The sequence below is a fragment of the Tympanuchus pallidicinctus genome, unplaced genomic scaffold (assembly GCF_026119805.1).
Source record: "Tympanuchus pallidicinctus isolate F22 unplaced genomic scaffold, pur_lepc_1.0 scaffold8, whole genome shotgun sequence".
Taxonomy (NCBI): Eukaryota; Metazoa; Chordata; class Aves; order Galliformes; family Phasianidae; genus Tympanuchus; species Tympanuchus pallidicinctus.
In genome coordinates this window covers 43,015,211-43,028,424 of record NW_026294802.1, presented here as the reverse complement: position 1 = coordinate 43,028,424, position 13,214 = coordinate 43,015,211, and the positions used below count along the sequence as shown (strand labels likewise).

At 37.9% G+C, this 13,214-nt stretch overlaps 1 protein-coding gene across 2 annotated transcripts in view; it reads left to right on the top strand.

The window, feature by feature from the left end:
• GRM8 (glutamate metabotropic receptor 8) overlaps nt 1-13,214 on the top strand; it is a 332,666-nt gene that overhangs the window by 55,208 nt on the left and 264,244 nt on the right. For both annotated transcript variants that reach the window (XM_052667763.1, XM_052667764.1), the window contains exon 3: nt 11,621-11,837. In XM_052667763.1, the coding sequence (XP_052523723.1) occupies nt 11,621-11,837 (217 nt within the window). The remainder of the gene's footprint in view (nt 1-11,620; nt 11,838-13,214) is intronic.

The window sequence follows — 13,214 nt, the reverse complement described above, 5'->3', positions numbered from 1 at the left end:
CCCTAGTGCAACACAGAGACCACAAATTCTATTCCAATAATAGAATTTGTTGGTTGAAGTTGTCTGCAATCTGTGAAGGAGAAGATAGACTTAAGACATCAAAAGCAAATGTTTTCAAAGTTCTCTGTTTTTTTTTTTCTTAATATTGTTTTTACTTTTATTTTTTAAGGAAATGTAGACGACATTGATACTCTACAAAAAAATATGTTGATTCTTTCAGTTAGTTTTATACCGAATTATTCAGTGCCTAGGAATGGATAGGTGACACTGATATGCAGAAATACTTCTGTGAACCACTTTCAATAAATAGATGGAAATGGAATTGTATCAGGTTCAGCACAGGCTGGTGTTCCCACACCACTTGTCATCAGGAGCATCCACTCAGATTTTTGATGTCTCCAATGTTTATTCAATACTCTTGACACTTTTAAATCTAGTTTAGTGTAATTTTGCTTTTTATGGGGTCTTTTAACATATGCAGCAACAGACTGAAGGAGGACAATTTCAAAATAAAAGATGTTCACTCATCAAAAGCTACTCTAGTATTCAGAAGTAGTACAAGGTACCCTAGTTCCTAATACAAATTGTCTGTGCACAGTATATGGAAGATTTCCAAAGACTACTGATCAGAACATCAATATACTGCATGTAGTGGCTGTGCACTGAACAGTCTGGTAAACACGGAGTTATCTTGGATATCTGTAATTGAATTGAATTCTTAAAAGCAAATGTTTTGCATCTATAAAAAAAAAAGTTCAGAATTCTAAGCCTCCCAGAATTCCCAGTACTTAGCTGGAATAGTAGTGGTTGACTTTTTTTTATCTAAATGAAGATGCTGAATTATGTGTAATAGTTTGTAGGTTGCTCTGGGAATTTTCACTGCCCCTTTAGGAAAAAGCAAACATTTGTCTGGAATGTCTGGAAGGGTGAAGTTCCCTTTCCTGCCCACTGAAGCACTCTGTAGTTGTGTGGATAACAGGCGTGAACATGGGTAGAGGAGCTCCTGAGCCCCTTTGAGCAGCAGAAAGCAGTTGCCAGTGATCTCTCCCTCTGACTACTGGCATCCTGACAGAATTATCTTCTGTTTCTGGGAATGCTGAAATGGGAAAAAAAATGAGCGGTAGAGCTTTTCTGGCTTATTGAAAGCTCCTCATGCTCCCTTAATTTAGCATCCTGTGGAGCTGCTGAAGGATGTTGTTCGTGGTGGGACCAGACTTACAGGATCAAGCTAACTGAGGAGAACTTTTAAGAACCTTCAAAAGGGCTTATATATCATCTGCATTTGGGTTTAGAGATATTGGAGAGTCATGCTAGGGAAGAAATCTCCATCACACTAACCAGGAAGGCTAAGACTAGCACTCAAACAAGGCTGTATGGTGTTGATAACAGTAAACTGATTTATACTTAAATTGCAATGAATAAAAATAGGAAAAAGGAGAATTTACAGGAATGATATGAAATGCTCATCCAACATAAGCTGTTTTCCTGCACCAAGTATTGCTTTTGCTGACTTTGTGGGTGTTTTCTCAATATAAATGGAGAGAAAAAATGTATATTACGGGGAATGAAACTTAACTTAGTAGACTAGAGTGAGTAGTGACTCTCTAGGATATGTCGTAGAAGAAGAGTTCCCTTTTGTTCTTTCTGCTGGTCCAGGTGGAAATATCTTTGAACCATCAACTGCCAAAAGGAAGAAGCAGAGCTGCAGCTGAGAAGCCTAGATCAGCTGGTCAAAGTTGTGGTTGAAAAGAGAGGAGGGAGTGAGATGAGTCAGGGAAGGCCAGTAGTGAAGGCAAATGGCTGTCTGGAAATAGGTCACAGAACCATAGAATCACCAAGGATGGAAAAGACCTACAAGATCATCCAGTCCAACCATCTACCTATCATCAATAGTTCTCACTGAACCGTGTCCCTCAACACAATGTCTAAATGTTCCCTGAACACCTCCAGGGTTGGTGACTCCACCACCTCCCTGGGAAGCCCATTCCAGTGCCTGACCACTCATTCAGGAAAGTAGTATTTCCTAACATCCAACCTGAATCTCCCGTGGTGCAAATTGAGGCCATTCCCTCTAGTCCTGTCACTACTTATGCAAGAGAAGAGGCTGACTACCAGCTCCTTTCAGGAAGTTGTAGACAGTGATAAAGTCTCCCCCAAGCCTCCTCTTCTCCACACTAAATAATCCCAGCTCCTTCAGTCACTCCCCATATGGCCTGCACTCCAGACTCCTCACCAGCTTCATTGCCCTTCTCTGAACACATTCCAGAGCCTCAATGTCTTTCTTATAGTGAGGGGCCCAAAATTGAACACAGTACTCGAAATGCGGCCTCACCATGCTGAGTAAAGAGGGACAATTGCTTCCCTGCTCCTGTTGGCAACACCGTTTCTGATGCAAGCCAGGATGCCATTGGCTGCCTTGGCCACCTGGGCACACTGCTGGCTCATGTTCAGCTGAGCAGTCAATACCCCCAGGTCCGTTTCCTCTACACAGACTTCCAGCCACTCTGCCCCAAGCCTGCAACATTGCGTGGGGTTGCTGTGGCCAAAGTGCAGGGGACCTGACACTTCACGCAGAAGAAAATGTAGAAAAGGTAATAGGAGGAAAATGTAAGTTGTTGAAATATCTGAAGAAAGAAAGCACAACCTATGGGAAGCACGAGGAAAAAACTATCAGGGAAAATTGTTTACTTATCTATCTGTCTATCCTCATAAGGAACGTATGTTGGTTGATCTGAAAGTAATGCCTTCTACTTATTTCCATGAAAAATACAACAGATAGCAAGAGCAAAAGAACACAATCTAATAGAGCAAAATCGCAGCCATAAGACACTATTTTTCAACTCAGTTACTACTATTAGTATGCATTTTTGCTAGTGATGAAATAGAGCCTGCATGCTATATCTATATGCAGGTGTCTTTTTAAGTTTTGAATTTTCAGTGCTGTCCTATTCTTTGTGAGATTTTGCTAGTGACTGCTGGCAGAGTCAAAACAAATGATGAACAAGGTTGTGCTTGTACCTCTGATATGCCGGATCATGGGCACAACCTCTTGCTGCTTGATTTATTTGTTTGCTTTATGATTTTAATGTTGTGCCTTTCTTATGCATATGACAATATTTATGAAATACTGGTATGTTTGAAAACTGATTGTTTTCTGTTCGCTACCATCTATTATTATGGTCATATTATGGAGACTGTTTGTGTGCTTTCTATTTTTTGGTGTAGGCTGCATTTCTTGATCGTTCTTGATCTCATTACCTTGTTAGGCTCTAAGCACAGTTTGTGCTGCTCTGACTTCTTGTCTGTGGAGCAGTCTCCAAAACACCAGTCACTCTGTAAAGACCTTGCAGATTGTCTGCAAAATGCTTCAGTGACAATGTGAGCTATCTCCAAAGAGCATATAATGTGTTCACATCCATTGTTTAGTACTGCAAAGGTGGGATTTTCAAAATGGTCACAGAAGACCAACACACTGGCAACCAGTTTGACCTTCAGGGATCCCAGTTTCTGATGCTGCTAGACACAAAGAAACAAAGCAGTAGGTCATTCCTGTTATTTGAAACAAGTTTGGCCACATAATGAATTTATGTCAGCATCTTCTTGGCTTTGTGTTGTTCCCTCTCACCCCATGTCACTTCTTCATTGCCAGTGCACTTGACCAGTTTATTGAGTTTAAATATTGGGACTGTCACAACTTTCTAAAATTCTGTACGATCTGTTGTGGAGAATCTGCAAACCTGAGGCAGCATGGTCCTACTTTGTGTGCTCTTACTGGGTTTGCCTGGATTTTGATCTCTCTGCTTGCCTTTATGCTTTTGATGACATAATCTATGGATCAATACAGCGATAAACCTCAGTGTTTAAGTCAGAGATCAGAATAAAAATCTGGTAATGATGGAACAGAAGAGACATGGCCATATGTTGTTCAGGAGCCATGTGGAGGAGGATGCCTTTTGTACTCGGCCACCCTATTTTTAAATGTAGTACATTTTGAATAGGAAGGAAGGATATCAGTCCTGTGAGCCTCAGAGCTTAGTTCACAGATGACTCCCAATCTTTTGATTGGAAAAGTTTTGCATTTTTCTTCAATTTTTCTACCAGTAGCAAAGAGACTTAGCACCTCACTGTGGTAATGTGAAAAACATTTAATTCTTTGGAAATGGCTGGGAATGCAGATTCACATTTTCTTGTAGCTTTTAAGGTTAAAAACACAATGTAAATCTGCTGCTTACCAATGCTGATTATTTTTTAGAAAAGTAGAAAACTCATCTGAAATCAAAATCAAAATCAAAAAACCCTGACATTTCTCTTTTCCAAGTCTGTAATATATGGATCTAAAACTATGTTTTATAATCCTATATGAACTGGCTATACTCCAGAAGGAATCCCTAGCTGTGGTGAATCACAGGGATTCCCTTAATGTGCTCTGATATGATGAGGTGTCCAAGGCATTAGTGCAGGGCAGGCAGATTACAGGGAATCTGGACTTTCTGGAGGAACAGCTGAAGTGTTGCATGCCCTAAAACACATGAAGGATGTGCAGATATGTCTGGGCAGCTGAGCACTGTCTACATATATTGATGTTCTCCACAGCTGTGGAGAATGCTGTAAACAGTACAAAACTCACTTTCTCTTCCCACGTTATTTTTTCAGATATTTATATCTGATGATAGTAAGCTGACAGCATGGGTAACAGAAGGATAGCACTACTGCTCAGCCAGTGTTCATACCACTGAGTACTGGTCTTGCAGTGTTGAAGAGTGAATGTAAAAACCAGAACTGTCCATTAAGCAGAGCACCCACCTTGCATCTTGCTGAGAGCACTTCCTCCATAGTGATGTTCTCTATAATCAGGAAAAACTCCTGTGACAACTGCATGTCCTCATGCGTGAGTGAAGATGGCTACTGTGCTCTCTGTAGTTCTAATTAGTAAATGGATATAAAGAAAACCTGATTCGAACAGTCATATTACCTTACAAGATAATTGTATTGCTGCTGAATAATAATAATAATAATAATAATAAACCTCTTTATTAGTTTGGACCAAAAGTAATGCACATCTTTATGAATTTCCTCAAACTCATCAGAAGAGGCTACAGTTGCTGCCAGCACTGTAGCGACAGAGCCTAGTGAGGAAAATGGAAATAAAAAAGCTTTAAAATATCAGAGTTTACACTTTGCTCAGTAGAGATTGACACAAGTTTAACATATTGATACACACAATTAAGTGAGAGTTTTCCAACAAGCAGAAAAAGAGGTTTAGTAGTTGAAGTCCCTAAAGCTATCTGCCCATCCTTGGCTTCCCATTTGATCTGATGAGTGGAGAACATAAGAAGCTGTAAATGAAGCACTAACAGCTGTTCCCAAGGTTAAGATCCCCCACTCCCCATGTAGTGATTTGATCTCAGAATGAAAATGTTACTCATTTGATCTACTGTTTCTCCCATTTATCGTTCAGTGCTTGGCCTCAGCTGGGTTTAAAACATTTGGAAAGAAGCTGCCTACATATGGTGGATAATTTAATGTGGAACTGCTTATTGTAGTTGGCTTTCCAGAGAGGCAAATCCAGGACTTAAAGGGAGGTGGAAATAGCAGAATAGAGCTTCCTTGCTGAGAAAATGCCATTGTTAAACATTTATCAATAGATTCTGTTGCACAAAACATTGATGACATTTCAAGCTGTCCTTAGATGGATTCTTGTCCTCCCGGAGTTACACAGCAATGCACAGTGTGACAAGATGTGTTTCAGCTGTAAAAACGTTCATAATGCATAAATATCGTTTTAATGTTTTTGCCCTGAAGTGCATCACAGAGCACAAAGGCCTGTACTTTGCAGAGTGGTAAATTTGTTTTGTAGATGCTGCATCTATTGAGGGATTTGAAATTGTGATACCACTTTTTTTTTTTTTTCTTTCTTATGTACTATTCCATATGTGTAATTAAAAATAATTACTTATAATGAGTCCCTGACCTACTTCAACCCAATGGAAGCAAACTATTTATCAAATTCAAACCCTTTATATTATACACATTCCTTCTTTTTGCACCCTGTTGTATGAAGGCAGCACAGAGGTCACAAACTAAAATAGCCTTGCTGTAACACATCTGGTTAAACTTTAGAAAAGGCATTTTCTGGCTGGTGGAGGTAGAATGAAATGCCGTGTAAGGTTAATATTTTGTCATCCCATAACTGATGCTATACAAATATGTGTTTTAGCTATAAGAAGCTACTTTTTTAAGGGTAATTCACTTTATGCAGAGTACCTTAGTTGCCAGTGGATTTGCCCTCCAAAGGTAATCTCAGAAAGAGGTTGCAAATACCTAATTTCTGTTTTTGTGGTTGGTGAAAAAAGACAATCAGTAATGAAAACTTCATGTGCTGAACCTTCTTTTCAGTGTGAGCTGTAGGGGGTTTGTAGTCAGTGGAGCTGGCAAGGCATCAACCTGCTCTGAGCCCTGAAAGGGTCATTTCACATCTCCAAAGGCATGAGTGAGTCTTAACATGTTATATATTTCCAGGATGTTCTCTAGTTTTGGTTTATTCTGAAAGCGAATGAAATAAGGTCTCTAGTACTGCATGGGTAACCTATTCAGTATTTGCTGTAGATGGACAGATGAAGGCGTATCAGAAGGAAATTGATAGCTGTGCTAATCATCCCGTGTTGCTAAAATTAATGGGATAGTGAGATTCAGCAGAAGACCTGTAGCTGTTTACAGGAATGTGCTAAATTGCGTACGTAACAGTTAAGTTTATCTCCCAGGCTCCCTTTAGTGTCAGTGGAGGGAAATGGGCAGTTTCAGGGTGCATTTCATCTCCTACAGTTGGTAACAAAATGGAGCAGTTTATATCTTTTTTGGTATAGTTCAAGATATTATTAAACCTCATCAAACTCTTTTAAATCTTGTATGTCTAACCTCATTGAGTTTAGCAGCACTGCACTGCTGGCTGACACACATTTTCTGAAGTGCAAGCAGGCTAGGATGATGCTCCAGCTAATGGCAATTTACAAATGTGTCTAATAGCTGAAAGACAGTGACCTCAGCTCTCATTCAGTAACTGTTCAATATCTAAGCCCTGAGGATTCATTTCACTGCTGTGATTTTTTATTTTTTTTTTTTATTTTTTTTACTCACAGGGAACTCTCTCTTGCTGTACATAAGAGGGAATAAAAATCTTGAAAAGACAGAGCTGTTAATGATTAATGATAGGTACTTAAAATTCAAAAAATCACTAAGATAAAAACGTGTTTCCAAAGTCAAATTTTATTTCAAGCATACTTACTTCTTTGCAAGATTTATTAGTTGGTGGTAAAATGCCAGTTAATGCTGACCAGTAATGAACCTTAAGCTTACTGGCTTTGTTACTTTGTTTGTTAAGATTATTACTGTTTTTATACTAATCTTCTCATTTTATGTGATCTTCTTCACATCTTCTAATTTATGCTAATAGTTCACAAAAAAAAAACCAAACCAAAACAAAAAAAGCTGCTCACTGGTGAGAGAAGGAAAAGGGAAATAAAAAAAGATTACTGATATGCTAAAGTTAGTAGTGATAGGACCAAGTGGCTAGTTAAACTGAAGATGTGAGTTGTTTAAGCCCATTAAGCTGCATGACTGTATTGCATGGTTACTTCTGTGAGTGTAACTCATTATCAGTTATGTTCAAAATTACTGGTGATTTCTTTCTTGGGTCTTTTTTTTTGTGTGAGTTTTGCTCATTTTGCTGTCTACTACTCTGCTCCCAAATCATGCTTCCAGCTGAAAGGCTGCGTACAGGAAGATGGCACTCGAAGTGACCAGTTGATACTATACATTGACAAATGCAGCAAGCAAATGGATTTGAGAGCTCAGTAAGGAAGATTCCACTGACCTTTTGTCCTTAATTTGGACAGAATGTCATAGAAGAGAAGGCATATTGGCTGAGAGTGCATGCTGTGTTCAAGATTCTTTACTGGAAGGGCAAATTGATCTCAGTTTTCTTTGCTGCTCTTAGTGCGTTACCTGTGTGGTTTGGATCCCTGCACTGGACCCACCGAACACATCCGGAGTCATAATTGCTGAAGAATAGTAGTTGGGGGTTGGGTTTTTCTTTTTTTCTTCCTTTTTTTTTTTCTTTTCTTTTTTTTCTTTTTTTCCCCAGTATATTGGAGACTGGAAGTGGTTCACCAATTGAGTGAAATAAATGACATACAATGTTAGCTGCTTTCGGCTCTTCTGAAATTGCTCACACCTGCTCCATCAGGAAGCAGCAGTCTGTTCTGTAGTAATGGTTGGTAGATATGTCATGCAGATATTCCCTCTTTGAAGTGCTGCCGCAATTACAGCTTTTGGACAGCTAGTTCTGACGTAACTGCTCTGTCTTCTTTGATCCTCTTGGAAGAGGAGATCTTTAGAGACTGATTTTAAATCAACTTGGAGATGTGCCCAAAAAGATCTAGGAAAAGAACAGAGTATGCTTGACTGACAATTTTGGCTTGAATCTGTGTTGCAGGCTTAGCCTTTCTACTCATTTATAAGCTGTTGTTTTATTTGTGTTTTTTTTGTCCCCTTCTTTTTTTCTTCTTTTATTTTTTTTTTCCCAAACATATGGAATCATTTTCTGATGTCTGTGACTGTGGATAATAGACAAAATGAATTGCTGGTAGTTTCAGCTGCAGCCCAGGATGCACTAAGATTATGACCAGTCCTTACTAAAAAACTGGATATTATTTCAAATCCAGACATTGTAGTTAAAGTGCCAAGCTATAAATGTTTATCTTCAAATAACATTAGAGTTTTTAATAGATCAGCTTAAAAATAAAAATAAGGCTTTTATGAATTTCTCTGTGTACCAGTTTCAAAGAGTTCAAGAACGTCACTCACTGGAAGTAGAGAGTTTATCAGATCATGGGTTAATAGAAGGGGAGTGGCCTAACCATAGGTTAGGAAGAATAGGAAAAAAATCATCAGTGAACATTCATACATAAATGCTTCCAGCCCTTCCCAGAGGATGTGACAGCTGTCGTGTGACAACTCATTCAAATGTAGTTATACAATCCTTTGCTTTTTTCCTTTTGTCCCCCAAAGAACTGAAGTTTTATTGACAGTGCTACATAACATATAAATACAATGCAAATGTTGAGTTAATTGTATTTAATTTTGAAAATTTAGACTGATAAATTTAGAATGGGAAATATAGGAGCAAGAGACCTTACACAGGTCTCTTTCAAAAAGCAAATTTACATCTCAAGGGTCCAGTAGAACCTGAAGTATAAATGCAGAATGTATTTAGGGAGTTTTTAAAACACACATTACTGAATTGATAGAGCTTAACAGTTCCTTTGCTTAGGCAGCATTATGCTCTGTCTTGTAAAATGTACTTGGGGACATGTAAAATGGTTTGTTAAACATAAAGACCATGACTAGGGTTGTTACATTCTAATGTATATATTTTTTGTTCATGGGTTATTGAACCACTAAATCCTAGTCCTTTTTCCTTGTGCCAAACAATGTCTGAATGTTGTTTGGAGTGTCTTCAAGCAACTGTATTACTGTACGATAAAATTAAATAGCCTGAATATTCCATTGCATAAGCCTTTTTTCTTGAAATTTAGGCGTGGCTTTCTGTTTAGGCAGTGTTTCCCCTCCTTTTATTTCATGCTGGCGATATTTTGGCAGGAGCTATAAAGCTGTGGTGGCTTAAGGTGCATCCAGTGATTTCAGGGGTGTTTGGTTTGGACCGTTATTTACTTCCCTTCTCTTCCACTGTTATTAGAAATAACTCTAGGGAAGAAGCTGAGCTACAGGGAACTGAAAAGTAGGAAAATTGCTTCTCTTCTCTGGCTTTTCCATGGCCTCAAATCAGCGAGACTCACTGAAAATAAAATATCTCTATTGATCTGAAGAATCTCATTGCGAAGTTGTACCTACAGCTCTCCTACCCATATCTAGGATTTGTTATTCATCTCATGCCTGAAGAGAAAGAAGAACTGAGAATGTTAATGGATATATTAATGCTGTGGTCTGGCCTTTATGTTTTTTCAACAACAAAATATCTGTCTGGTGATGCTGATAATATCTCTCGCTGGTGTTGATTTTATAGTTGTTATCAATGAAATAACTTTCCTCAAAGCAACAACCCCATAGTTTTTGTGAAATGACACACTGAGGTGCAAAATGACACACAAAAGTTGCCTTTACTTCTTTTCTACCTAGAAAAAGCTGACGATTTTAGACAGTAGTAGAGCAGATTTTGAAAGGGAATGATATGTGCTCTAAATGCGCATAATTGTGTTGTTGGAGAACATAATCTGTTCTCTGTAAAGAGATAAAGATGTTTCAAATATTTTCTGAAAGAAAGGGAATTTATACAAGACAACTTTTGTAAGGAGATTTTATCTTGTTTTTTCATGGTGGGTCTTTGTTATGTTAGGAATACTGATTTGTGTGAGATATAACCTTTAACTTGCTTTATCTCTGATCCTCCCTTTTTTCTGTTCTCTCTGATTGTTATTATTCCAGTAGTTCAGATTGTTTATTCTAAGGCTTCTCCATGAGTAGAAAATTTCTTAAATAAATGTATAGCCAAGATATGTAAGAATTGTTTTTTTTTCTGACTGAGAAAAGATTTTGCCACCCCTTAGGCTATAAACTGCTTTTTTTCAGGTTGTAGGAATCTGTGCTGCCTATAAAAGCAGGGTTAGTGACCAGAATGTTAATAGCATACATTTAAAAATAAATAAATAAACACTGTGTAGGATGCAAGTGTTCCACTGAAATAATCTCCCATAGCATCTAATGAAACAGTGACTTGTTATCAAGAACTTTAAATGTGGTTCTCAAAACAATCAGTTTAGAATTTATATCAGATTAGGAACTCTTGTTATTGCTTCATTGAAGGCTATTTTATATTTTGTAGGATGTACATTAAGCACCTATTATTAACACAGGTTATAAAGAAGATAAGAGTGCTAATTTATTTTTAAAGTGTATTTCAATTATTTACTGGGTATATTGCCTATTTTTTTTGTTCGTTTGTTTCCAGAAAGACTCCTGAAATGAAGGACTACAAACCTTCATTGGAGCCTTTTTCCTTCTCTGAATTTATATTGTATTGAGACTATATACATATATATGGTTGTGTATTTTTTATCAGATAGCTTTTGATATTTGGTATCCAGAAAGAAAATGGAAAAACATGCATATAGGTATGTGTGTAGACAAAACAAGAATAAGGAAATAATCTACATTTTACTCATTGAGTTGAAGTGTGTATTTGTAACAATCAGACATTAATAATGTGACCTTCTTACCTTCTGTAGCACTACTAGGCATCCCTCCTTTAAAAAAATCTCTTCCTGTCATGGCCAGGATCACAAAAGAAGTTGTTACGCTTACACGTCAACAATCGTGACATCTAGAGCAAAGCAGAATGCATTATTTCTTACTAAGAGTGTTATTTAAGACTTGACTGACGTTTTACAAAATCTGAGCTGCTTTCTGATCAGTTGATTTAATTAAAACAAGATATTCAGTTCTGCAAAGTGCATGTGCATAATCTCTTCTAAGCCTTTTGAACACATACGTACATAGAGGGAAAATATACTATATAGTCATGCATTACTTGTCGTTTTATTTCCAGATACCTCAAATCAGCTATGCATCTACAGCTCCAGAACTGAGTGATAACACCAGGTATGACTTCTTCTCTCGAGTGGTCCCACCTGACTCCTACCAAGCGCAGGCCATGGTTGACATCGTGACAGCCCTTGGGTGGAACTATGTGTCAACACTGGCTTCCGAAGGAAACTACGGAGAGAGCGGCGTAGAGGCATTCACCCAGATCTCCAGGGAAATCGGTAAGTGTATGCTTGTCGGGTTTTGGATTTACAGCTGGCAGATCATCACTGAGCTCTGCTTGGTTCTGTGCAGGATGATCAGAACACTGTAGGTGTGCGCTGCGGACTCAAGTGAAGGGGGTTACAGATGATTTTGCTATTTGTCAATCTGCCAAGATAACAGTTCTAGTACTAATTTAAGAACAGCTTGAGGGAGGCAAAAATGAGTGCCTCGTACCTCTTTTGGAAAATAGAAGCTTCTTGATAGAGTTGGCAAGTATGATAGGTCTCGCTATAGTCACGAGGTTAATTTATACTAACAAACTATTAACTGAGGCAGAAAGCAACTACCGAATGTATTAGAGCCAGATTAGAGGAAGTACAATTGAGTTAGCTTAGGAAAATCATATTCCAATGAGACCTCATTTTCCTTGTCCCATCATGGATACATCTCAAGTTTTTATTTTTGGTGAATTGGAGGAATAAGAAGTCTGTGAAGTACAAACATGTGCTCTCATTGTTTTTCCTTCAGGATGAAATGTGCTGTGTAAATACAGGCATTATTATGAGAATTATTTTTAAATTCTTTTGATCTTTTTTTTTTTTTTTTTTTTTTTCCTCACTACTGTAGTTATTTCTGGCCTGTAAAATTGATTATTTCTCTGGAGCAGTAGGTTCTGGACACCAAGGAATAAAGATGACAAGTAGCAGATGGTTTGATAGAAGGATAAATTGGTCTTCCACTAGCTAAAATGTTGAATGGCAAAATAGTATCCTTTTTAAAAAAACACAGTAATTTGGAAGCAGCCTTCTTGTCCTTCATAGCCTGGGTTAATTTACTGAGTTTGATTTTCAGGGCGTATACTTATGAAGTCTGTCTCCTTCTAGTCAGTTTGGGTGAGAAAACATTCCATCTCAATCATATGGATAACATCTCAATCATATGGAAAGCTTTATGTGCATTTCAGGTACTTACACTTGAACCATAAAATTTGCTGATTGATTGCAACTTGGCAGTAAGCCGAAAATGCAGCAATTCATGCCACTTAGGGAAGTCATGTGTGTAACATACTGGATCTGTTAACCAATAAATATTCTGCTTCTACTTTCAAATCAGTACTGTTAGATCCTAGGTATCTTCATAGGTGAGCTAAACTACACTGCAGTGGTTTGACTTGGGGGTTAGCAAAGGCATGGGGAATTTGTCCACACTTCACATCAGAAAGACAAGGTTCATCTGTTGTGTCAAATACTGCAGTGACTAGGCTGGTTCTTCCAGAAATACACAGAGTAGTTCATTGGCTGAAAAAATCTGATATATAGAATATATATAGCTATGTAATAGCTTTTTAGCTGTAGAAGAAATACTTAGGGTCATGTTTTTTAATTTAGTAGTGT